The 25,267-nt window shown below is 34.6% G+C and overlaps 1 protein-coding gene across 6 annotated transcripts in view; it reads right to left on the bottom strand.

Moving 5' to 3' along the window:
- Positions 1–25,267, bottom strand: part of KMT2E (lysine methyltransferase 2E (inactive)) — a 91,059-nt gene that overhangs the window by 21,328 nt on the left and 44,464 nt on the right. For all 6 annotated transcript variants that reach the window (XM_019958644.2, XM_019958643.2, XM_019958642.2 and 3 more), the window contains 9 exons: positions 19,929–19,987; positions 18,816–18,988; positions 15,705–15,743; positions 11,068–11,295; positions 10,499–10,629; positions 9,404–9,521; positions 8,289–8,398; positions 3,528–3,792; positions 1,909–2,007 (listed from right to left, as the gene is read on the bottom strand). In XM_019958644.2, the coding sequence (XP_019814203.2) occupies positions 1,909–2,007; positions 3,528–3,792; positions 8,289–8,398; positions 9,404–9,521; positions 10,499–10,629; positions 11,068–11,295; positions 15,705–15,743; positions 18,816–18,988; positions 19,929–19,987 (1,222 nt within the window). The remainder of the gene's footprint in view (positions 1–1,908; positions 2,008–3,527; positions 3,793–8,288; positions 8,399–9,403; positions 9,522–10,498; positions 10,630–11,067; positions 11,296–15,704; positions 15,744–18,815; positions 18,989–19,928; positions 19,988–25,267) is intronic.

The raw sequence follows: 25,267 nt of genomic DNA, 5'->3' as shown, positions 1-25,267 counted from the left end.
TAGTAGTTACCAGTGGGGAGAGAAGAGGAGGAGGTGGGGAAATATAATGGTAGGGGATTGAGAGGTACAAACTGCTAGGTATAAAATAAGCTATAAGGATATAATGTACAACACAGGGAATATAGCCAATGTTCTATAATAACTATAAATGGAGTTTAACATTTAAAAATTATGAATCACTATATTACATACCTGTACTTATGTAACACTGTACATCAACTATACTTCAATAAAAAAATTTCACACCCCTTCAAAATACCAAATTCTAAATACTGACATTTGTTTATTCCTATGAAAAATACTGATATTAAAATTAGTATGCTAAAATACATATAAAAACATGAAGTATTCATTTGTCAATATACCATACTAGTAGACAAAATCAGGACAAAAATGGATTCCCAAGAAAGCATTTTTATCTACCTATTTAAAGTTCCATCATGTTCAATAAAAGGCATTTGTATTTTCTACTGGGATCTGAAAATGAGGATGTTATGGGTTTCCCTAACTTGTGCAATACTAAAAGAAGAAAGTATTTTTAAATCAGCCCCAGAGTTATATAACAAATCTCCAGGTTTGAGTTTCTTTTTTTTCCCTTTCCCCATTGCCTATCTCCAGCCCCCATCCCCACCCCGACTGTCCCCAAGCACTGTTATATCCTTTAAAGCCATATTTTTACCAGACACATGCCTCAAACAGAAACCAGTTATAGCATAAAGTGATCTTCTAAAAGCTTCTCCAGGATTATTACAAAGACAAAGCTATGACAATTGTGGAGTGAAATAGGCCAATATTGAAAATCAAGTCAAAAAAGGGCCATAGGTATTTGGGGTAGGTATAAGTAATTTATTAGATGTAACTGAATCTTTGAAAAGGGTCAAGATAATTTCTCTAGGTAGAGGTAAAACTCCTTTTTCTTTATATGCAACCACCAAACTCCTGTGTTTTCCTTCTCTCCTATTCCTAACACTACCCTTGTCCTATCAGAGCAGTGCTTCTGAAACCCTGAGGCTGTGGAACAGTTTGGCATCGCTTTTGCAGTTTTGAATATCAACAATACATCAATGTTAGAGTAATGACCATCAAGGCAACAAAACAGTTACATTAAGCAGGCCTACAAATGACCAAAATCCAAAGATACTACCACTAAGTACAGTGACACTTGAGAGTCCATGAAACACAACATGAAGATCACTGAAACAGGAAATGAGGAAGCATATAAAAAGGGAGTGGGGAAAACCCACACCAAGATCATCAGTTGATAGATAAAGACATTTTCAAATCTTAAGGCAAACTATACCACAATATTTTCTTAACTGGCCTAGACATTTTATCAATTGCTAAATTACCATGGATTTTTAAGAAAATATCTTGTCCTAGTTTTTATACAGGTATTTGCAAATAAATAATACAAGGAGTATAAATGCCAAACTTTTTTTAATGAAAACCTTATTTTATGATAGCAGCATGAGATACAGAAATAGCAGTTGCCAGTATCTTTTTGCATAAATCATGTTAGTGCTATTATCTTTTAAACTCCATTTCTGTTTTACATTAAATTATGAAGAGAAAAAATACATTTAGTTAAATAATGAAAAACATTTGAACAGTAATTCTGGCATTAAAATTTATTAACAGTACACTGCTTCAAAAATGTTAAAAGTATTTCATAAATGTTACAAATTCTAAATTGTCTAGTGAATATACAGTAAAAATACAAAAGATTAGTGGAAGTTACTTGAATGGTAATGACAAAGCCAAAGAGAAATGCTCCGTGACACCATCCTGTTTGCTAATTTCAAAGAACAAGGTAAAGGCCCACCTAAAGGCAGCAACAAGTACTCTGGGAAGAACAATGTCACTAAACACAAGTGACAGCGTGAAGCTGCTACTGGCCTTCCAACTTACCATCTTCCTTTTCCTCTCTGCAATCTGTTCCTCAGACTCCATTTCTACCTCATTGCTGATGGGAGTTTTTTCTTCTATATCATCAATAAAATCTGGTTCCTGAAAGATGGAAATAACTGCTTTAAGAATCTACTCCTCCATCTACAAACTACAGACACTGAACAATGTATTTTAAATAACTGTCATCCTGAACTAATTAAACATAAAAATTGCTCTTAAATTCATTTCAGAAATTTATAACTGGTTTCTTAATTCAGGAAACTTTTAAAAATCCTGCAATCAAATAATGTTGTTTTTAAAAATTCTAGTCAATAATATTATTTTATCTAGAGAGACCACAAAGCCTGAGGTTTATATTCTTCCCAACACATAAACATATATATTATTTCACAAAACCTAGTGCCTACAAATACCAAGTGCTCAGTAAATATCTGTTCAATTTAAAACTTAAGGGAAACTTATGAAAATAAGACACTGGAGATAAATAAAATCTTACTTAATCTTCACATTTAAAAGGTCTTTCCACTTGTTTAGACGGCATATAACAAAATACTTCCTGGTGAAGCAGAAGAATAGGCCAAACTCTTTCCCCAAATTTATCTTACATATTTCTAAGAGAATTTCCTCTCAAAAATCTTATGTCACACTTACAGAATTTACTTCATTATGTCCCGAATATTGGGCTTCCCATGTGGCGCTAGCTATAAAGAACCTACTTCCTGCTAGCCAATGCAGGAGACCTAAGAGACAGGGGTTTGATCTCTGGGTCAGGAAGATCCCCTGGAGGAGGGAATGGCAGCCCACTCCAGTATTCGTGCCTGGAGAATCCTGTGGACAGAGGAGCCTGGCGGGCTACAATCCCTAGGGTCGCAGAGACTCAGACACGACTGAAGTGACTTAGCATGCACACATGCATGCATGTTCCAAATTAAAAGAAACATTATGGCTTAAGATTTTAGAGTTCTTAATAAATAAGAACATTTATTATAAACATAAGAACAGTGTCATCTGGAAAAAATGTTTAAATTACCCAGTCTTAGAAAAATCTTATATTCAATTCTACAAGGATTTCCTGTGTGAGTTGTTCCTTAATAGTTTAACAAATATTGTACAAATTCTAGCAGAATCTGTGTTTTATGTTTATAAGTATACTTCCTTAAATAATAGAATGAACTTAATTTTAAGCCATTTTACATTAAAAAAGTTTAAAATATCACAAATTAATTTTCTTCCATTAATTTCTATCATCAAGAGTCAGTAGAGAACTTCCCTGGTGGTACAGTGGATAACAAACTGCCTGCCAATGCAGAGGACACAGGTTTGATCCCTGGTCCGGGAAGATTCCACATGCCGTGGAGCGACTAACCCCAGGTACCACAACTACTGGAGTCTGTGCTCTAGAGCCCCCCAGGCCACAACTACTGAGCCTGTTTGCCTAGAACCAATGCTCCACAAAAAGAAAAGCCACTGCAAGGGGAAGCCCATGCACCACAATGAAGAGTAGCTCCCACTCCTCGTAACTAGAGAAAGCCTGCACTTATCAACAAAGACTCAGTACAAGCAAAAATAAAATACATAACTAAAATGTTAAAAAAAAAAAAAAACAAAAAACCCAGTACCTGATTATTTGATACTGATAGTCTCAGTGGAGAAAGCTTTCTCTGTTTAGTTTCTGGGCTCTTCATTTTGTTCGTTGTTCCTTCACAATCCAGAGTAATATTCTGATTTTGTGTGTCTTTTTCTTTTGAAATATCCTTTTCTTTTTTGCCTTTCTTCCTTCTGGTCTCATAACCGCTATTGATGTTCTCCGTGGATTCAGAACTACGTTTCAGAACAGGGCACTCTGAATTTTCTTTGAGGCATGCACAATCCACCTTGTACTTACTGGAAAGAAAATCACTTAAATATTTATTCAAGACATAAACTGTAAAATTTTCTAATCCATCTTAAGCTGTATCTCTACAAACCTCTATGCTATTACTGATTGTAAGCACTCCTTTTCACTAATTTTCATCCCTGGTAACTATGACAAAATAAATTTTATTTTTTCATAAAACCAATATAATAATTAGAAGAACCAATCGTAAGGATCACCAGTGATGGTTTACAGAAGGAAAAAAACAAAACTAAGCTAAAACTGAGTTTTTTTTAAGTAAAATGATACCATGGCTTATATCAAGGCCAAAAAAAAAAAAAGTTTACTTCAGTGTGTTATAAAATATATATGCGGAAAATGATAAAATACTCTAAATCTGACTTAAATTAAAAAATGCTAGGTAAATAAATATCAAACCTTAACTAGTTTGTTTTATACTTAAAGGAATGATTTCAATAACCAGAGTTCTTTAAAAAGCTACCTTGATAAAAAATTGAGTCTTAATTCCTTTTGCCCTTAAGTATTCCCTTTCAAATAAATGGAAGCTTGAAAGATAATTGCATTCTCTTATCTTCACAGCAGTGATAATTATTACTCCTATTTTAGAGATGAGATTAAAACTCAGAGGGTTAGTTTTATCTTGTCCAAAGTCACACATTAAGTACTAGGGAAAACATTCAAATACATGTCTGTCTGAGTCCAAAGACCAAAGCCTGGTGGGCTGCCGTCTATGGGGTTGCACAGAATTGGACACAACTGAAGTGACTTAGCAGCAGCACAATAAAAAATAATTTACTCTTCCAAATTTCTAATAATCCTGCTCATTTCATGTTCAACACCAGTTCAGTTCAGTTCAGTCGCTCAGTTGTGTCTGACTCTTTGCGACCCCATGGACTGCAGCACACCAGGCCTCCCTGTCCATCACCAATTCCCCGAGTTTACTCAAACTCATGTCCATCAAGTCAGTGATGCCATCCAATCATCTTATCCTCTGTCATCCCCTTCTCCTGCCTTCAAATTTTCCCAGCATCAGGGTCTTTTCCAAAGAGTCAGTTTTTCACATCAGGTAGCCTAAGTATTGGAGTTTCAGCTTCAACATCAATCCTTCCAATGAATATTCAGGACTGATTTCCTTTAGGATGGACTGATTGGAACTCCTTGCAGTCCAAGGGTCTCAAGAGTCTTCTTCAACACCACAGTTCAAAAGCATCAATTCTTCGGTACTAAGCATTCTTTATAATCCAACTCTCACATCCATACATGACCACTGAAAAAACCATAGACTTGACTAGACAGACCTTTGTTGGCAAAGTAATGTCCCCGCTTTTTAATATGCTGTCTAGGTTGGTCATAACTTTTCTTCCAAGGAGTAAGCATCTTTTAATTTCATGGCTGCAGCCACCATCTGCAGTGATTTTGAAGCCCAAGAAAATAAAGTCTGCCATGGTTTCCCCATCTATTTGCCATGAAGTGATGGGACCGGATGTCATGATCTTAAGTTTTCTGAATGCTGAGCTTTAAGCCAACTTTTTCACTCTCCTCTTTCACTCTCATCAAGAGGCTCTTTAGTTCTTCTTCGCTTTCTGTGATAAGGGTGGTGTCATCTGCATATCTGAGGTTATTGATATTTCTCCCGGCAATCTTGATTCCAGCTTGTGCTTCATCCAGCCCAGTGTTTCTCATGATGTATTCTGCATGTAAGTTAAATAAGCAGAGTGACAATATACAGCCTTGACGTACTCCTTTCTCTATTTGGAACCAGTCTGTTGTTTCATGTTCAGTTCTAACTGTTGCTTCCTGACCTGCATACAGATTTCTCAAGAGGCAGGTCAGGTGGTCTGGTATTCCCATGGCTTTCAGAATTCTCCACAGTTTACTGTTATCCACACAGTCAATGACTTTGGCATAGTCAATAAAGCAAAAATAGATGTTTTTCTGGAACTCTCTTGCTTTTTCCATGATCCAATGGATGTTGGCAACTTGATTTCTGATTCCTCTGACTTTTCTAAAACTAGCCTGAACATCTGAAGTTCATGGTTCATGTACTGTTGAATCCTGCCCTGGAGAATTTTGAGCAGTACTTTACTAGCATGTGAGATGACTGCAATTGTGCGGTAGTTTGAGCATTCTCTGGCATTGCCTTTTTTTGGGATTGGAATGAAAATGGACCTTTTCCAGTCTTGTGGCCACTGCTGAGTTTTCCACATTTGCTGGCATATTGAGTGCAGCACTTTCACAGCATCATCTTTTAGGATCTGAAATAACTCAACTGGAACTCTATCACCTCCACTAGCTTTGTTTACAGTGATGCTTTCTAAGGCCCACTTCAGTTCGCATTCCAGGATATCTGGCTCTAGGTGACCGATCACACCATCGTGATTATCTGGGTCATGAAGATTTTTTTGTACAGTTCTTCTGTGTATTCTTGCCACCTCTTCTTAATATCTTCTGCTTTTATTAGGTCCATACCATCTCTGTCCTTTTTTGAGCCCAACTTTGCAGGAAATGTTTCCTTGGTATCTCTAATTTTCTTGAAGAGATCTCTAGTCTTTCCCATTCTATTGTTCTTCTCTATTTCTTTGCACTGATCAGTGATCAACACTGGTAGAAAGATACATATCAAACTGCCTAATTCTGTGAATCAAGGATACAATTCAAACATTATGCTCTACCCTTTGACTCTCCAAATCAGGTATTAATAGAAACTAACTCTTTCTGGGTATTTTCTTTGTGATTTTAGGATAATAGAACTGCAAATAGTAACAATGGCAACAGGTAATATTTATTCAGCACTTATTCTGTACCAGGAACTGTTTGAAACCTTTTATATGTGTTAACTTATTCTTCTAAACATTCCTGTAAGGTGGTGTTATTCTCATAATGAGGTAATGAGGCAGAAAGATGATGAAACTGGTTCAAGGTTATGTAACTAATATAAGTCACTGAGCTAGGATTTGAAACCAGAGAGCCATATTATAAAAAGCTTGTGTTTTTACCCACTACGGGAAGAGTCTCTCAAAGCAATGAGTAAAGATCCATTATGCTAAATTGGGAAATTTAACCTTGGGGCAGAGTGGGGGTGGGGAGAAAGAGCCAAAAAGCAAATACTTTAGTTATCAGGATAAATCTGACTCCAACAATCAAGTAGAGATGCATACTGAAGAAACAGAGATTTCACTGACAGATAATGTAATGGGCATTAAAAATGTCTCCATGTAAAATAGATACCACACAAACTTTTAAAGATACTACATGGATTAACTTTGATTAAGTTGTACAGTAAAGAAGTGCTGCAAGGAAGTAAAGCTATGGGAATATAAACTGGTCATTCATCCGTATCTGGTAAAAACTGAGTTTGGATACATTCTACAACCTAACACATTCTACCTCCAGGTGCCTATCATGGGGAGAACATGTACACATGCAGCATTTTTTGTAAGTCTAAAGGTCCACCAATGGTGGAATGGATAAATAACATCAGCAGTGAAAGTAATGAACTAGAGCTACACATAACAAAAGAACTGAATCTCATGAAAAGTAATGAATGAGAAAAGATAAATGCAAAATAATACAGATTGTAACTTACATAAATTTTTAAAACATACAAAATTACTGGTTACTATTTAGGGACATCTAAAGACATTGTAAAAACATTAAACTCACCAAATTAAAGGTGGCAGTTATCTCTAGTGAAAGAGGGAATAGAAATGCAATCTGGCTGCTAAACATGAGGGCCTTCAGTGGACAGTGTTTTGTTTTCTTAATTTGGAAAGTAGGCACATGGACTTTTTTGGGGGGGTTCACACAGCTTGCAGGATCTCCGTTCCTTGAACAGGGACTGAACCCAGGCCATGGCAGTTAAAGCCCAGAATCCTAACCACTAGGTTACCAGGGAACTCCCTACATGGACCTGTGTATTATTATTTTTTACAGTAAGCTTTTTGAAAATTTAAATTGAAGTTTTTATACTCAGAATTAACTTTTCTTACCCCCTAGTGTTTCAGAACAACAGTTCTCAGAGTTTCCTTGCAGGATCTCCACAAACCCTTTCAATTTATATTGCAAAGAAAATCTGGCACAATTTTTCTTTTGAGGGGCAAAAAGTGAAATCATCCATTTCTATTGATTAACCAAATTAACTGAATGACTAAAATTGCACACCCTACCTAAAATACAAGAAAGAAAAGGACAAAATTCTTAAACAATGTCAGTATTGCTGAATTAGGATTACAAATTATTATACTATAAGCATTATATAACAACAATAAATAAGAAAATTTAGAATTTTAGAATAAAATTTTATTTTTTAGAATAAATAAATAAGAAAAACTTAGAAGAGTTAAGCAACCATGCTATAATGGAAGCTGATACCAAAATGTTGGTTTCCAAGTATTTTAAGTTGCCTAATGGTAAGTAAAAATAAAATGCTGTAAAAGTAATGACAATACCTATATTTTTATAGGGACATTCAGAAATTATTTCAGAACAACAGACTTGAACTTACCAATTCCCATAGTCAAAATCAAAGGCAATAGTAATTTCGGTTCCCTTTGGAATACTTTGTATAGAATAAATATAAAGATGTATGGTTCCATCTTCAATTTCATGCCTCACCTGTTAGTTAAAAGAATAATTTTATATTTCCAGAAGTAGTTTTGTATTTCTGTAAATTATTTTCTACCTTTAGGAGCATTTCATCTTGCAATTTTGAAAACTATTCTTTTCAAAGTAATTCAAAATACAACATGGAAAATACACTATTAATTATAAGACTTGTACATAAATCAGTGATTATCAACTGGGAAGGAGGTATACATTAATTCAAGTTTGATACAGGCTCAAGTAGCATCAAAATGAAAATACTCTATTTCATCAGTTCTATGATGCACATTTTTTCATCTTTTAACATCTCTGAATGAGAGTTTTACAACTGATGGCATCTTTGATTTAATGAAAAGAAGTAATGATACAGTTTATAAGTAAACAGTTAGAACAGTTTAACACTATACTTTTCTACGGTACACACTGTTCCAGGTACGTAGACACGCATTAAATCCTTTAGTCCACATAACATCTTTTTACAGATAAAACTGAAGCACAGATAAGGATACAAAGCTAGTTAAGTCAAATAGAAGACATGAACCTACAAGTCTGGCTTCAAACCCTACACTCTTAACTGTAACATTATGTAACTATAAAATGTTTATTTTGGTATGAGAAAAAAACAAACCAGAAATATTTTATATACCACTTCTAAATCACAATTAAAAAAATAAAACTTTAGAGAAGCACATATAAAATCAACTTTAGCTTTCAGCTTTGTCATCAACTTTGATCAAATCAGAGCATATATTTGACTCATAGAGCTTCCAGAACAGAGAAGTCCAATATTTTCTCTTAGAATGAACATCACTATTTCTTCAATATGTAAAGTAACTGAAGACCTCACAGCCAGTATCATCTTAATTTTTGTAATGGAAAGACGCTAGGCACTAGAAAATGCATCAATGGATACAAACTGTTGATCTTTTCTGGCCACCAGACTTCTGTGCTTAATTTAATACTCAGATTCCACACATTCCCTACCCCTGCCTCCCCAAAGGATTTATGTATGCTAACCTCTGCATTGGGTGTACAAGAACGCCTGATGAACCGAGCTTCATTCCCAAAAGTCCTTGCATCAACACACATTTCTAGGCCATGAAATTTAGAATAGAATAAAACAAAAGGGTATGGTCTACAAAAAAAGAAATACATTATAAACTATTAACATTTTGAATTTAAGAAATTTCTAAAAGACTCATATTAAGTAGGGAGGCCAAGATTTGAATACAGGCAATCTGATACCAGAATCCATTCGTAACCACTAGGCTAATTCATGCTAATATGATTTTTACCTGCTCCTATAACCTTACCTAAGCCAAAGAAAATTAATTAGTTCAAGGTGGGAATTCAAATTTACAAACAATGATAGAAAGGGAATGACTACTGCTTTTACATAAGGATTCATAATGAGATGCCATTAAAGTTCCTATCACTCCATTTAAGTGTTTGAGTCACAGCACTGTTTCAGATCAAATCTGTTAAGTAAAAGGGAAAGATTCTTGTGTATCTTTCATAAGTAATACAAGTTATAACAATACAAAATACTTAAATAATTATAGTATATAGGTTGAGAATGTTATTTCCCTAGAGAGAGAAAAATACTTCCAGACCTCAGGGATGCAATTGCTATCATAAGATCACATCAATTCCCATTCCCCAAATCACAAATGATAGAAGAGGCCTCCAAAGTCCTTCCGGTACCAAGAAAGCCAGAGCTGAAAGTGGTGACAATAAAGACCAAATCTAACATACTCTGATAAAAGAAGGACATGGTCACCAATGGTCTTTGCAGGTTCTAGCAATCCTAGATGGAAAGGGTTCCTCATAACATCAGGTAATCAGAGATTTTCATTATACTATACTGCTACAGTTTAAGTAGATTGTTTTAAGACTGTCAACAAAATAGGATGGGTAAGATTCTAAGGAATGCATCTGCATCTTTTTTGTTGTTATATTTTATCATGGTTCAAAAGTTATCATCAGTCACTGTTCAACCACACTATAGTTTTAAATATTAAAATGATTAGAGAACAAAATACACATTATAGTTAAATTAGTCAAAAATTCAATACTTAACTATAGAAAACTAATATGGGAAAATAAATATACCTCTTAAAGAAATATCCATTTGCTTCAAACTGCTCTCTCAACATAAACTTCCCTCTGTATTCAATGATAAGTGCATCAGGAGGCAAATCTTTTGCAGATTTCAGAATCTTCTTATTTTTTTGTATATGGCTCTACAATGGGAGAAAAGTTGAGATTAACTAAACCAGATTGCTTCTGGACTTTCCTGGTGGTACAGTGGGTAACAATTTGCCTACCAGTGCAAGGGACATGGTTCAGTCCCAAGTCTGGGAAGATTCCACATGCCTTGGAGCAACTAAGCCCATGAACCACAACCACTGAGCCCATGTACTGCAAATACTGGAGCCCGCTTGCCTGGAGTCTGTGCTCAGCACTAACAGAAACCACCGCAATAGTTTCTCTTTGAGCGCTGCAATGCAGAGTAACCCCTGCTTGCTGCAACTAGAGAAAGCCTGTGTGCAGCAAAGAAGACCCAGCACAACCTAAATAAATAAATAATATAAAACCAGACTGCATTCAGTCTAAGTACTTAAAATACACAGTAGAAAAACATTTTTGTTCTATCATCTTTTGGCAAATGATATATTTACCTCTACAGGAGGTTTGAAGATCAAATTGTTGGTATTCAAATCTGATTTAATCTCTTTTTTGTCATTTCCATTGCCCAATCTCAGAGCTATTCTTTGTGCCTCCCTCTGAACACTCTCACTATATTGGTTATTATTTGCCTCTTCATATTGATCCATCCATGCTTTGATTTTTGTCTCCCATCCAAAATTTGAAACATCAGATGAAGGATCAATCTCCGGAGCTGAGCCCTAAAATCACAGCAAACTGAGCATTAATATCTAGATTTTAAGTATTTATACACACACACACACTAAGACAATCTATATAAAAGAATATAAACTAGAAATAATGATAGGCTTTCTAAGTAGGTCCCAGTGGGGGAAAAAAACCCACAAGTGAGCAGCTTACTACATTTTATACTGATGGCAGACACACGACTTGGAAAACTGAAGGAAGGGGAGTTAATCTGAACAGCAGAAACTTTTTACTACTGTAGCCAAATTGGAGCTATCAATAAAACTGCAACAACCCAAAACAGTCTACGGTTTAAAAAAGACAGTATACGAAATACTTTTTTGAATCTACCAATATCTAGTGTATGCTCACAGTTGTATTTAACCAGAAAAAAAATTTGCAATTATACGTAAACTATACATATTGCATATTAAGTATAAACTTATTTTCTGATATAATACTTCAACTTTTACCATGTTTGTAACAAAAATATACTCTGATAGCTTAATTTTGTGTAATTCCAAGATCTATAATGAACTGTCCACATGATAAATTTTACATGAGAATAAAATGTCTCACACAGTGGGAACAAGGACCTTTAAGCTTAAGTGCTTGCCCCCCTCCATATCCCCTTTTAAAAGGTTTGAAAGTGAAAGAAAAGTGAAAGTGAAGTCACTCAGTCGTGTCCGACTCTTTGCGACCCACGGACTGTAGCCCACCAAGCTCCTCCGTCCATGGGATTCTCCAGGCAAGAATACTGGAGTGGGGTGCCATTTCCTTAAGAATGCTAAATGCTATACCACAGCAATATCTTTTTTGATCCACTTCCTAAAGTAATGAAAATTTTAAAAACTGAACCTAACTGAATTTAAATGCTTTTGCGCACCAAAGAAAACCATAAACAAAATAAAAAAGACAACCTATAGAATGGGAGAAAATACTTACAAATGAAGTGACTAACAAGGGATTAATCTCCAAAATAAACAAACAGCTTATGCAGCTCAATTGAAAAAAATAAAAATAAAAAATGGGCAGAAGATCTAAATAGACATGTCTCCAAAGAAGACATACAGATGGCCAAAAAGAACGTGAAAAGATGTTCAACATCACTAATCATTAGAGAAATGCAAATCAAATGAGGTTATCACCTCACACTGGTCTGAAAGGCCATAGTCAAAAAGTCTACAAACAATAAATGCTGGACAGGGTGTGGAGAAAACGGAGTCCTCCAATCCTGTTGGTGGAGATGTAATTACTACAGCCGCTATTGAGAACAGTATGGACATTCTGTAAAAAGTAAAAATAGAGCTACCATACGATTCAGCAGTCCCACTCCTGGGCATATGTCCAGAGAAAACCATAATCCAAAAAGATACAGGCACCCCATTGTTCACTGCAGCACTATACACAATATCCAGGAATGGACAACCTAAATGTCTATTATCTACAAATGAATGGATAAAGAAGATGTGGTACATATATTAAATGAAACATTACTCAGCCCTAAAAATAACAAAATATAATGCCATTTGCAGCAACATGGATGGATGGAGAGACTGTCAGACTGAGCAAAAAAGAGAAAGACAATTATGATGATATCACTTATATGTGGAATCTTAAAAAATGGTACAAATGAATTTATTTATAAAACAGAAATAGAGTCACAGATGTAGAAAACAAATTTATGGTTACCAAGGGTGAAAGGGTCAGGGGAGGAATAAATTGCAAGATTGGGATTGACATATATACTAATATAAAATAGATAACTAAGAAGGACCTATTCAATATTCAATACTCTGGGAACTCTACTCAATACTAATGACCTATATGGGAAAAGAATCTAAAAAAGAGTGTATATATGTATATGTAAAACTGATTCACTTTGCTGTATAGCAGAAGCACACCACAGTAAAACAATACTCCAATAAAAAAAAAAAAAGGATGCTAAATGCAAAGTAGTGAAAAGTTACAACCTCTCAATAGGTTTTATGAAACAAAAAGGGAATCCCTTTTCTCGCTGGAATAAAATTTATAGAAAGGCATAATTACCACATATTTTTAAAATTTATTAAAGCCAGACTCCCTCAGTTATTTGTAATCTCAGGATGAAAATGAATTAATGCAGATAACAAAAACATATATTGTATCTTACTGATAGTATAATTCAAATTTATAGTGAATTTATAATGGACTTAACACAAAGTTTCAATTAAGCTGTTTGTAAATGCTGTTCTGATTTCTACAGAACTGAACATCTTTATGAGAAGATAATTTCCATAATGTGTACAACTTGATGTAAGTATGAAATTTTAAAATCACGTAAAGATTTCAAGAAAATTTTTATATATGCTGTTAAACATGTACATGTGTACAGTTAACACTTAACTAAAATTTACCATCAGTCCACCTTACGTATAAGTAAGTAAACTATCACAAAAAGTATCTCCTCTATAATGAAACAAACTATAGTAAGTTGTCCAGCTACTTGATAGTAGGTTTATTTTACTAATTGATATTTTATGGGCTCACGTATTCCACATTAATAACTGATCACTTGATAAATAATAGATTTTTATACAAATATGAAACATTACATATTTTGGCCTTTATTTTTATTTATTTTTCAGAGTTTTTCACAGTGAATATAGTTTATGTAATACAAAAATGTTTTTCATATATTATATAGACAAGTCTACAAGCACTTTTTTTTAACTACCCATTATTTATTCATAGAGGTACAGTTGATTTACAATATTATATTAGTTTGAGGTGTATGTCAGTGGTTCAAAATTTTTATAGATTATACTTCACTTAAAGTTATTATATAATAGTGGCTATATCCCCTGTGCTTCTTATTATCCTTGTAGATTATTTATTCCATACACAGTAGTTTGTAACTCTTAATCCTCTAACCCTCATCTTACCCTTATCCCCTCTTCTCCCACTGGTAACCATGTGTTTGTTCTCTGTAAGTCTGTTTCCATTTTGTTGTATTTATTCATATTGTTTAGATTCCATATGTGATAACAATGATATCTGTCTTTCTCTTACATGACACTACATATTAAGATTTTTATCACCTTTATTAAAGAAATCTAGTCCATTTAAATTTTCTTTTCTGTTCCCCTTTTAAAAAAAAACAAAACAAAAAATTCCTCTACAGAAGTGGATCAGAGCTCTTCTGTATCTCTTAAACTTCTTTCATGTATGACAGAATCACTTACTGGAAATGTTATGATCATAAACAGACATCTTCCTTGAAAAGGAAAAGATTTTCAAAGATGCACAAAGCATTTTTAAAGTTTTAATTTCTTAGTCACTTCCTTACACAATAAATGAAAACATATTTCAGTTAAGTAAAGATGCTCCTTCCTCATTAAGTCTGATATTCAGATTAGATAAAATGGAAAGAAAGGAAAACCACTGAAGGATCAATAGATCCAAGAGTTTAATATAAAACCCTTTTCCAGATCTCTTTACTCTGGCATCATAAAAAATACCATAAATACAAATTTAACATGGTAAACATAAAATACCCAACTTTAACATATAAAGAACATTTTATAAGACTTTGGACTTGCAGTATGTTGAACAACACCATGTATTAACATTCTTAAGAAAGAATAATCATTTGACAGCTACTTAATGATCTGTTTTTCAGGAATGTGGGATAATTAATTATTATACTTTATACTATGGGGACAACAGATACATTTTAATATTATTCCCACATCCCATTTTAATACCTGCCAACTTGAGACACTTATTCTCCTTTACTACCTATCCTAGAAACCTAAGAGTAACACTGTGTAGCTGATCTGTATCATCCAACACAAACCTATCTTTTAAGGGAAGGCAGAGTTGGAGGAGGGTGGGAGGGTTGGGGTTTGAGGGGCAGGGCTTGCTTCTCTCAGCAATCCTGGCATCTACAAAATTAAGGATGTATACTAATTATTCAAGGTACAAGTAACAAGTTTGTACTTACATGGTGAGTCTATGGTGATTTCAAAGTATTTTATAACTATTGACTTGACTAAATCCCTAGAATTCAAACTATGTAGAAGAGCAAAATTTCAAATTTCAAGTGTGATTTTGCATTTATATGTCTAGTATACTATAAAAAGTGGCACTAGAGACATGGAATACAATGATAAATGAAAAATGAATCAATATTAGAAATCATTTATGTTATCTCCTCTTGTTTAATATTAACAGTGTTAATAAACTCTAAGAATGGTATATATTAGTCCAATTAGAATTCTCTATGGTCCCACTTCTTCCCACTTTATTTCATAAAGATAATAAGCAATGAAATGACACAGAATGCAGAGAGCATTAATGAAAGATTATGACCAAGCAACCACTTAGTAAGTTGTTAGATACTTGACAATTGATAGTAAGGGCTTAGATTCAATGTGTTTACCTTAACTCTTGATGATTTCCTAGATCCTTCACGAAAGGCCTGAAATAACACAGAATTCTGAGTTAGATCTTTAAAAACTGGATAAATTAATATTTAAGAATGATCTCACTCAAGCTTTTTTTTGAAATTGCATAAATTACACAAAATATGGTAAAAACCAATATAGTCAGAACTAAGGGAATACTGAAGTAAAATCATCTACTAGAACACTAAACTATTAAAAATAAATACAGACAATGCAAAAACATGAAAATATGTATGCATATAATGCTAAGAAAATGTCTAAATTTTCTATTTGCTCAATATTAAAATACAATCATGGAAAAACACCTGATAAAAGTTGGAAGGTATTAAAAATATTATAGTAGTTTTAAGTCATGAGCCAAGATTTGGCGTGGGGATAAAACAATTTTGTTATTACTTTAATTTTCTAGGTCAACTAGCAAGTAGTATTTGAGCACCTATTGGGACTCAAATAATAAGCAATGTGGTAAACAGAATTGTACTTAACAAATATTTAATGGGAACTCTCTATTCAGCCACATTCTAAAGTGGAATTTAAGACTCACTTCACCACTCCACTCCACAAAGTGAGTATATTTAGAGAGATTAACTCTGTATTTAAAGAGATTAACAAACATTAAACCTAGAGTAAGCACTATAGTTCCAAATTTAAGTTCCAAGTTTGTGTGTAGACTGTCTGTTGGAAGAGAGCAAGTTTTGTTAAAAGAGAGGAGGAGGAGGAAGAGAAGCAGCAGCAGTAAGAGCAGCAAAGAATCTTCACATAAAATATGGAAAAAGAACCAGGAACACAGAAAATGGATTTGTTCAGCCATGTGGGAAACTGAACACAATTCTGGTACTAAAGAAATAAGAAAGAAGGCATGCAATAAGCAAAAATATGTTGCATTAAAAAAAAAAAAAAACTAGCATACCACACTTGTACCTACTAAAAACAGTATGACATAAGACTGGTTAAAAAAATGTAAAATTAGGTCATGAAAGTCAGTCAGATTTTAAGATTCTGGCTTAAATACTTTAAGTTCTTCATTATGATGGAGGAATCTATGAAATACCTCTCAACAGGGAAGGGCTTCCCAGGCGACGCTAAGAACCCGCCTGCCAATGCAAGGGGCATAAGAGACACAGGTTTGATCCCTGGCTTGAGAAGATCCCCTGGAGAAGGAAATGACAACCCACTCAAGTATTCTTGCCTGGGAAATCCCATGGACAGAGGAGTCTGGCAGACTATGGTCCATAGGGTTGCAAAGACTTGGACACAACTGAAGTGACTTAGCATGCAGAGAAGTGATATAAAACAATATTTGCAGAAAATGTCATAACCAAGTGCAGAGTGACTGAAGTGGAAAGAGGATAAAGTTGGAGAAATTAAAGAAGGTATTACTATACTACTATCAGGGCATACTGGGTTTGTAGAAGCAAAAATGAAGAAAAATAAGAAAACAGAGAAGAGACATTCCAAAGGAAAAATCAATAGTGAATATCAAAGACTGAAGATGATTTACAGATTTTAAACCTGCATAATGGCTGTGCAGCTGAAACAAAAGAAAAATCTGAAGTATGATGAAAGAAGATACAAGTTTGGTTTACAGAGGAAACACTGAAAGAAAATAATAAAAGAACATTCATAAGTTAATATGTGCTGACAATCATTTTATGAAAAAATATCAAGTTTAAAAAATTCAAGTAAAACTGGAAAATTTTAACAATAAAGTTTTAAAACTCCTAATATATGGGTCACAATACACAATCTATGTCTTTAACAGTGTTAACACTTTATGTCAAAGCTCTGAATTGCTAAAACAGCAACCAGCAACACCTTACTAGGTGTTTATGAGTATTTTTAAAAAGTCATCTGTCCAGAATGTCCACTGTGAACTCCATTCAAATTTTTAACAATCAGCCACAACAACAGGTTGAATAAAAAGCAAAATTAGATGCATCTTTTTGCTATGTATTTTTAACTACATACTGCCCCAACAGTAGTAAAAACATAACAGCAAAGCAAACTAGATCTTTACGCCCAGTTCTTAGATTTTTTTTTTCCTAATCCTTATGAAGTATTACTAACTCAACATGAGAGAAAAAAACCGTTAACACCTAAACATGACTTCCTAAATTGTAAATGCACTTAATAGATGATCTCTTCCTCTGTACATTACACTCTGAGATGAGGAAAGTAACAATGAAATAAAGCAGAATGTGATTAAGTGCTATAATAACAGGTTCAAGTGCTATGGTGAAATACAAAGAAAGATGATCATATTTGATAGGAGAAAAGCAAATTTCATTGAAAAAGAAGTGCTTCAGATGGGCCTCAAAGTAGAATAGGAGTTTAAAAGATAAAGATGGAGAAAAGAATAGTCTAGTAATGAAGGGAACAGTGTAAGTAAAGATAACATGTCAGAAAACAGAGGTAGAATTTGGTTATAGTTGTATAGAGAAGCAAAATTAGAGAGACATATATGTGAAGACTATTAGCATCAAGACTTACTTTAAATAGGAAGGTGAAATTAGAAAATGGAAAAATGTATTTAAAAGTACATGCTGCCTATTAAGTAATCAAATATCATGAAGAATTACTCCAAAAAAAACAATGTTTTCTGGGGGTAAAACTTCATTTTATATCTAGGTATAATTTCACTCTTTACAGTTTTCTGTATTTTAATACAAAAATTTAAGTGAGAAAAATCTAGATAGTAAGAAACTCAACAAATGTGTATGTAGCCTTATTAAAATGATTAAACATGATTCAGAAACAAACAGCTACAAACCTCTACCCATTTATAAGCTACTAAAAATTTAGCACTCTTATTTCTGTTTTATAGAACAGCAACCTTCACTAAATCTTACTTTATCTTTTGCATTTTTATAACTAGTCTCATCACAGTGATGATTTCAAAGCAGTTTGCAAACATTTTTCTCCACTCCATTTCAATCTATAAAACACATTAAAAATTTTTAATGTTTTTTTAATTAAACTTAGATCCTGCTACCTTTTCTAGCTATTAATACTATCCATAATTCTCCTGTCTTTCCTGTAAAACTGTCACTTCCCTTCTAGTCATCTTCATAACAGGAAAAACTTACTTTTTTACATTTTGAAATATTTTGTTCTTTCTCCCCACTTTTTTTCCTTCTTTTATCATTAACCTTAGAAACCCTTGAAGCAGTTAAAGTAATCGATGTTGGGGTATGCTGAAATGCAGTATATAATTCCACAGGAACCTCATCACCACTCTCAGTTGCACTGGTATCACCATCTTCCAAGGCAAAATAAAAATTATTGCATAAATAATATTTCTATTTCAAACAATAAAATAACATTCTACATAACAAACTATTATGTCTCTATCTTTCTGAAGAATAAAAGTTTTTCCCCCACTTCCTCACTCATAGTAAGACACATTTAAATGCAAATTACAAATATATTTCTTATACATTAATCTAGAAAGGATACAAAATCTGACAAGGTACTCAGATGGTGTGACCATGGGAAACAGACACCTACAAACATTGCCAGTGTCTGTAATTAAAACTTCTTTATGAAGGGGAATTAACTGAGCCATATCTAGCAAATTTCTATATACACTTACCCTTTTCACCCAGCAACCCCATATCTAGGATCTATCCAAAGATAAAATGGGACACGTACAAAAAAAAGCAAAAAACACTATCTAAAAGGGTTTCACTGACCTTCCTATTTGTAATAACAAAAACAAGACAAAACAAAAATGCTAGAAACAATTTAAATATTCATCAAACAATTCAAAAAACTTATCATTATTCAAAACCACTTGTATTGGTGTCAACATGTTTTAAAAGCCGCAGTGAAAGTTTAGCATATGTTACACCTTTAAATCCTATTCCTAAAAATAAAATATATACTATTCCACGTGATCAACTAATGGATCGCCATCTTTCTAAAGAACAAACATATTTTACTTCTTTAAACCAAAAGGTTATCTATGTGCACGAAAATATGATTTTAAATTTTAATTTTGTTTTCCATATATTCTAAACTAAATACTACTGTTCTATAAAATCTATAAAAAAGAATATTTAAAATGTATACCTGAGATAGTAAATTATACATATAACCAATGTTCATTAGCCAGGGGTTTATATCTGACTAAAAACACGCAGGCCACTTATTCTCTCAGTCATACTAAAGTTCATTTACTATAGATCCTTTTTACCTACCTGACATATTTTCCCTTTTCCGGCGTTGTAGTAGCACCGCCCTCTCTTTATCCAAACTCCTATAATTAAAATATTAACATATTTATCAAGCTTTCATAAACTTAGATACAAAGCAGATCTGTTTTAAATGTGATAAAAACTTTATGATTTCTCTAGTATTCTTATTGAAAAACGAACAACATAAATTATGTGTACTATCACTTGCCTTGCAGTTTAGATTTGATTAGCATAATTAGCAGTAGATGCCAATTAACTGACTCTGTTAAGAAAACAATTTTTTACTTAGAAAACCAGACTCCTCCGTCCTTGGGGATTCTCCAGGCAAGAATACTGGAGTGAGTTGCCATGCCCTCCCCCAAGGGATCTTCCCAATTCTGGGACTGAACCCAGGTCTCCGTTATTGCAGGCTGATTCTTTACCATCTGAGCCACCAGGGAAGCCCTACTTTTTCCCAAACTGAATATTTAAAAGCAGAAGTTTAGGGGGAAATGGTAATATAATTATTGCACTATTACTATCTGCCTAAATTATTTCCATTTTTGAAATGATAAACACTAAATATTTAACAACTAAAATATTTTATTAACCTGTTCCAGCCTCCACTCATGAACTAGAACATCCATAGTAATTGTTTTATTTGCCCCCCTCACCACCCTTGCAACATTTTCCCTGTCTAAACTTATTAGTCTAAAGGTCAGATACCTAGATACAGTTATTTGGGAGAATAAGGGCTTTAGACTGAAGTACCTGCTACTCAGACTTGCCTTAATGTCTAGTAGGTCAAAACTATCCTAGCATTACTGATAACTCTAGTTATCACAGAATGACAGCCAGTTATTGCTGACGTGACTATCCTCATTAATGGTCAGTTTTTAACTAACTCTTACTGAATTCATCAGTAGATATTTACCTCATGATTAAAAATAAAAGAGTCTAATATGTTAAAAAAAAAAAAAAACTCTCTGGCAAAAGGCTGCTGCTGCTGCTGCTAAGTCACTTCAGTCGTGTCCGACTCTGTGTGACCCCAGAGACGGCAGCCCACCAGGCTCCCCCGTCCCTGGGATTCTCCAGGCAAGAACACTGGAGTGAGTTGCCATTTCCTTCTCCAATGCATGAAAGTGAAAAGTGAAAGTGAAGTCGCTCAGCCGTGTCCGACTCCTAGCGACCCCATGGACTGCAGCCCACCAGGCTCCTCCATGCATGGGACTCTCCAGGCAAGAGTACTAGAGTAGGGTGCCATTGCCTTCTCCTCTGGCAAAAGGCTAGTAACTATTAAAGGTGAAACAAAGTCACATAGAAAAACCTCACTCATAAGCAATGAAAAGTATCACAGTGAGATTACCATTTCTCATTTAGTTAAATCAGCAAAAATCCAAGTCTATCAAAAACTCTGTTGTGAGGCGGGGGAAAATAGGCACGCTTATCCATGACTGGTGGAGATTCAAAATTGAACAGTTCCTACTGGAGGGGAATTTGGTGGTATCAGACAAAATTTTACACATACACTTACCCTTTTACTGAACAATCTCACTTCTATTTGCAATTACAAAAGACTGGAAACAACTCAAAGGTCCACTCAAAGGGCTAAAGTATACAACATGTAAAAGATGGAGCATCTTGAGTTATAGGAAGAAGTTAATTTCTATATTATTAACATGAAGTGATCTTCAGAACAAATTTTTAAGACAAAAAACTACTGTGGCAAAAACTCTATGTGCCACTGCTTATCTAAGTAAGGAGGGGAATACAAATATACATGTTCATATCCGTACTTCCCTGGTGGCCCAGTGGGTAAAGAATCCGCCTACAATGCAACAGACCTGGGTTTGATCCCTGTGTCAGGAAGATCCCCTGGAGAAGGAAATGGCAACCCAATTCAGTATTCTTGCCTGGGAAATCCCATGGACAGAGGAGCCTGGTGGGCTACAGTCCATGAGATCACAAGAGTTGGACATGACTTAGTGACTAAACCACCACCATGTGCATATCTATTTCTAGTATAACAAAAATTGGAAGGAATAATTGATTTTTTTAAAAATTGTTACTTTCAAAGTCAAAGGAACAGGAATGATGGGACTACTTCTTACATAACTAAATAAGCATATGACTATACAAGTAAGATATAAAAAGTAATTCTTAAAAATAAAATTATTACTCATCCATTTCTCATAGGAAGTAAACTGATACAACTACTCTGCAAAATAATTTGACACTTTTTTGAAAAGTTATTTTTAATTGGAGGATATCTGTTTTACAATGTTGTGCTGGTTTCTGCTGCATGACAACGTGACAATTTCTTATAAAACTAAACATGCAACTGGGGCTTTGCAAGTGGCCCAGTGGTAAAGAACTCTCCCGCAGTGAAGGAGATGGGGTTTCAGTCCCTGGGTTGGGAAGATCCCCTGGAGAAGGAAATAGCAATCCACTCCAGGGTTCTTGTCTGGGAAATCCCATGGACAAAGGAGCCTGATAGGATACAGTCCAGGGTCGTAAAAGAGCTGGACACGACTGAGCAACTAAACAACAACAGCAAACATGCAACTACCAAATGATCAAGCAACTGCACTCTTGGGCATATACCAGAGCAAGCAAACCTTAGGTTCACACCCCAACCTGTACACAAATGTTCATAGCAACTTTATTTGTAATAGCCAAAAAAGTGGAAATGACCCAAATGTCCTTCAGTGGGTGGTTAAACAAACTCTGGTACATATATACCATATAACACTAATCTGAAAAAGGAAAAAAAAAAACCACAAAATACTGATAACATGCCACAAATTAGCTGGTTTTCCAGGGAATTTTGCTCAGTTAAAAAAAAAAAGCCAATCCCAAGAGGTCACATATTGTGTAATTTCATTTCTGTCTTTAAATGACAGAATTACTGGAATAGACTATAGATAGATTAGTGGTTGCCAAGGGTCAAAGATCGGAGTGGAAAGAGGTGGATACGTCTAGAAAGGCAACATGAGGCATCTTCGTGATTGAAATTTTTTGTATCCTGACTATACCAATGTAGTATACTGCCTGTGATATTGTATTAACAGTTTTTCAAGATGTTACCACTGGGAGAAATTGAATAAAGGACGCAAAGGATCTCTGTATTATTTCACAAATGCATGTGAATCTACATTACTTGAAAAGGTTAACTTTTAAAAAATCAAAAATAAAACAACCAAAGCCTGAAGTGTGTAGTGTGTAAACAGTAAAATTCTTTCAAAAGAACTTAAACACAATAAATTAACTATACATCCCTATGGAAAATATCTAAAGGGGGAAAAAAGTTATAAACTTTTTATATAATCATATTGTTGGTGATAATGTTGGTACTGTTACTCTGAAACTGTTATATTCTTCTATGCGATTAAGCAGTTGAGAAAATTATGTGATACTCTAATTACACTCCTGACTGCATTGTTGAAAACTAGCATAGAAGGAGACACAGATGGAATATAGAAACAGTAAGATGAAAACCTTGTACAGTTGACCCCTGAACAACGAGAGGGTTAGGGGTGCTAAAATGCAGCGTGTGTAGTTTTGTAGTACTTACTATTGAAAAAAATTCACACATAAGTGGGCATGCATAGTTCAAATCCATGCTGTTCAAGGGTCAACTGTATCCCTAAATTTAAATTGCAATTATCAATATAAGCACCTGTATTTTATCTTAAAAATAAACAGACAAAACTTATAGTAGACTAGCTTCGTCTACTAAAAAGACATAGGAACACTGAGAAGACCAGTAGGAAGGAACATTACTAGCTCTCAGATTCTGGTCTTGAAAACCTATTCTGAGCTTGGGGCACAGAAGTATAAATAAGCCTGAGATATCTTGTCATGCTGATAACTGCAATATGCTGATACTCAATATGTTTAAACCCCTGACTTCTTAAAATTCTTTTCATTATTCTAAAAACAGATAAACACTACAAATCAACAAGCATTTATCCTGCCATTCCTCAGTAAAATATAAAAGAACGGAACAGTTAATACGGGGAAGTTCTACAGAAACAGTCCAGCTAATAAGTGATAAGCAACAGAATTAACACATCACTTAATTTGCAACCAACCCCTAATAAATTAATAGATCTTAAAAATGACTATCAATGGGTCCCATTCATATATTACGTGTCACCTGATAGAATACAGTCTATGTCTATGTCTTACCCCCAAAAAAGGAGGGGGATCTAAATCTAATCACACACTATTTACAGAAATATAGAGAGAAAACTGTTAAATCATGAAAATGGAATTGGTAAACTCACCAGGATAAACAATTCATTCCCTTAAAGAAACAAACTGCAAAGGAGATTGAGGTTGGTGGGGTAAAGAGTATAGGTTTAGATTACTAGAGACTTAAAAGAGATGTATATCAACGATCAATACTTTAAGAAAGGCTGGGGCCTTTCCTGAGGGCTCAGTGGCTAAAGAATCTGCCTGCAATGCAGTAAAAACAGGAGACTCGGGTTCAATTCCTGGGTTGGGAAGATTTCCTGGAGAAAGAAATGGCAACTCACTCCAGTATCCTTGCCTGTAGAGTCTCATGGACAGAGGAGACTGGTGGGCTACAGTCCAATGGGTCACAAAGAGTCAGACACGACTAAGCACGAGCATGAATGGGAGCTTCCCTAGTGGTCCAGTGGTAAAGAATCCGCCTGCCAAGGCAGAGGACACAGGTTTGATCTCTGATCTGGGAAGAGCCTACAAGCTGCAGAGCAACGAAGCCCATGTGCCACAACTATTCAGCCTGAGTTCCAGAGTCCTCGCGCTGCAACTACTGAGCTCATGTGCCACAACTACTGAAGCCCTGACGCCCTAGAGCCTGTGCTCCCAACAAAAGAAGCCTCCACACTGCAACTGAAGAGAAGCCTCTGCTCACCTCAACTAGAGAAAAGCCTATGCAGCAATGAAGACCCAGAATAGCCAAAAATAAATAAATAAATAATGTTTAAAAATAAAAAGTGATCATGGTATCTCCCCTGCCAGGTAAGTATAATATTTATTCTAAGTTTGTCTTTTTCACTTGCATCTCTTTTCTACCTTAATACAGTTTTAACTTATGAGGAATCTATATGTAGCTTGGAATTGAAATGACTTGAATACACACTAATTCCACTTTGATCTGACACCATGAAGTACTAATTAAGTCTCAGGTATTGCCTGTTTCTTAACCCTGAAGTTGAAACTCAATATCAAGAATTTGAAACAAATTAACTTGGGAAGGAATGTAAAGATAACATTGTCTGGTTTGGCCAGAGCATTATTAGTGTGTTAAATAGTAATAAAATTTTTTGATGTGCTGTTTCAGTTTTCAGTAGCAAATAGATGTGTTTATAGAA

Source organism: Bos indicus, chromosome 4, assembly GCF_029378745.1.
Source record: "Bos indicus isolate NIAB-ARS_2022 breed Sahiwal x Tharparkar chromosome 4, NIAB-ARS_B.indTharparkar_mat_pri_1.0, whole genome shotgun sequence".
NCBI classification, from domain to species: Eukaryota; Metazoa; Chordata; class Mammalia; order Artiodactyla; family Bovidae; genus Bos; species Bos indicus.
Note: the sequence above shows the minus strand (reverse complement) of the source record. Positions and strands in the feature narration are given on the sequence as shown.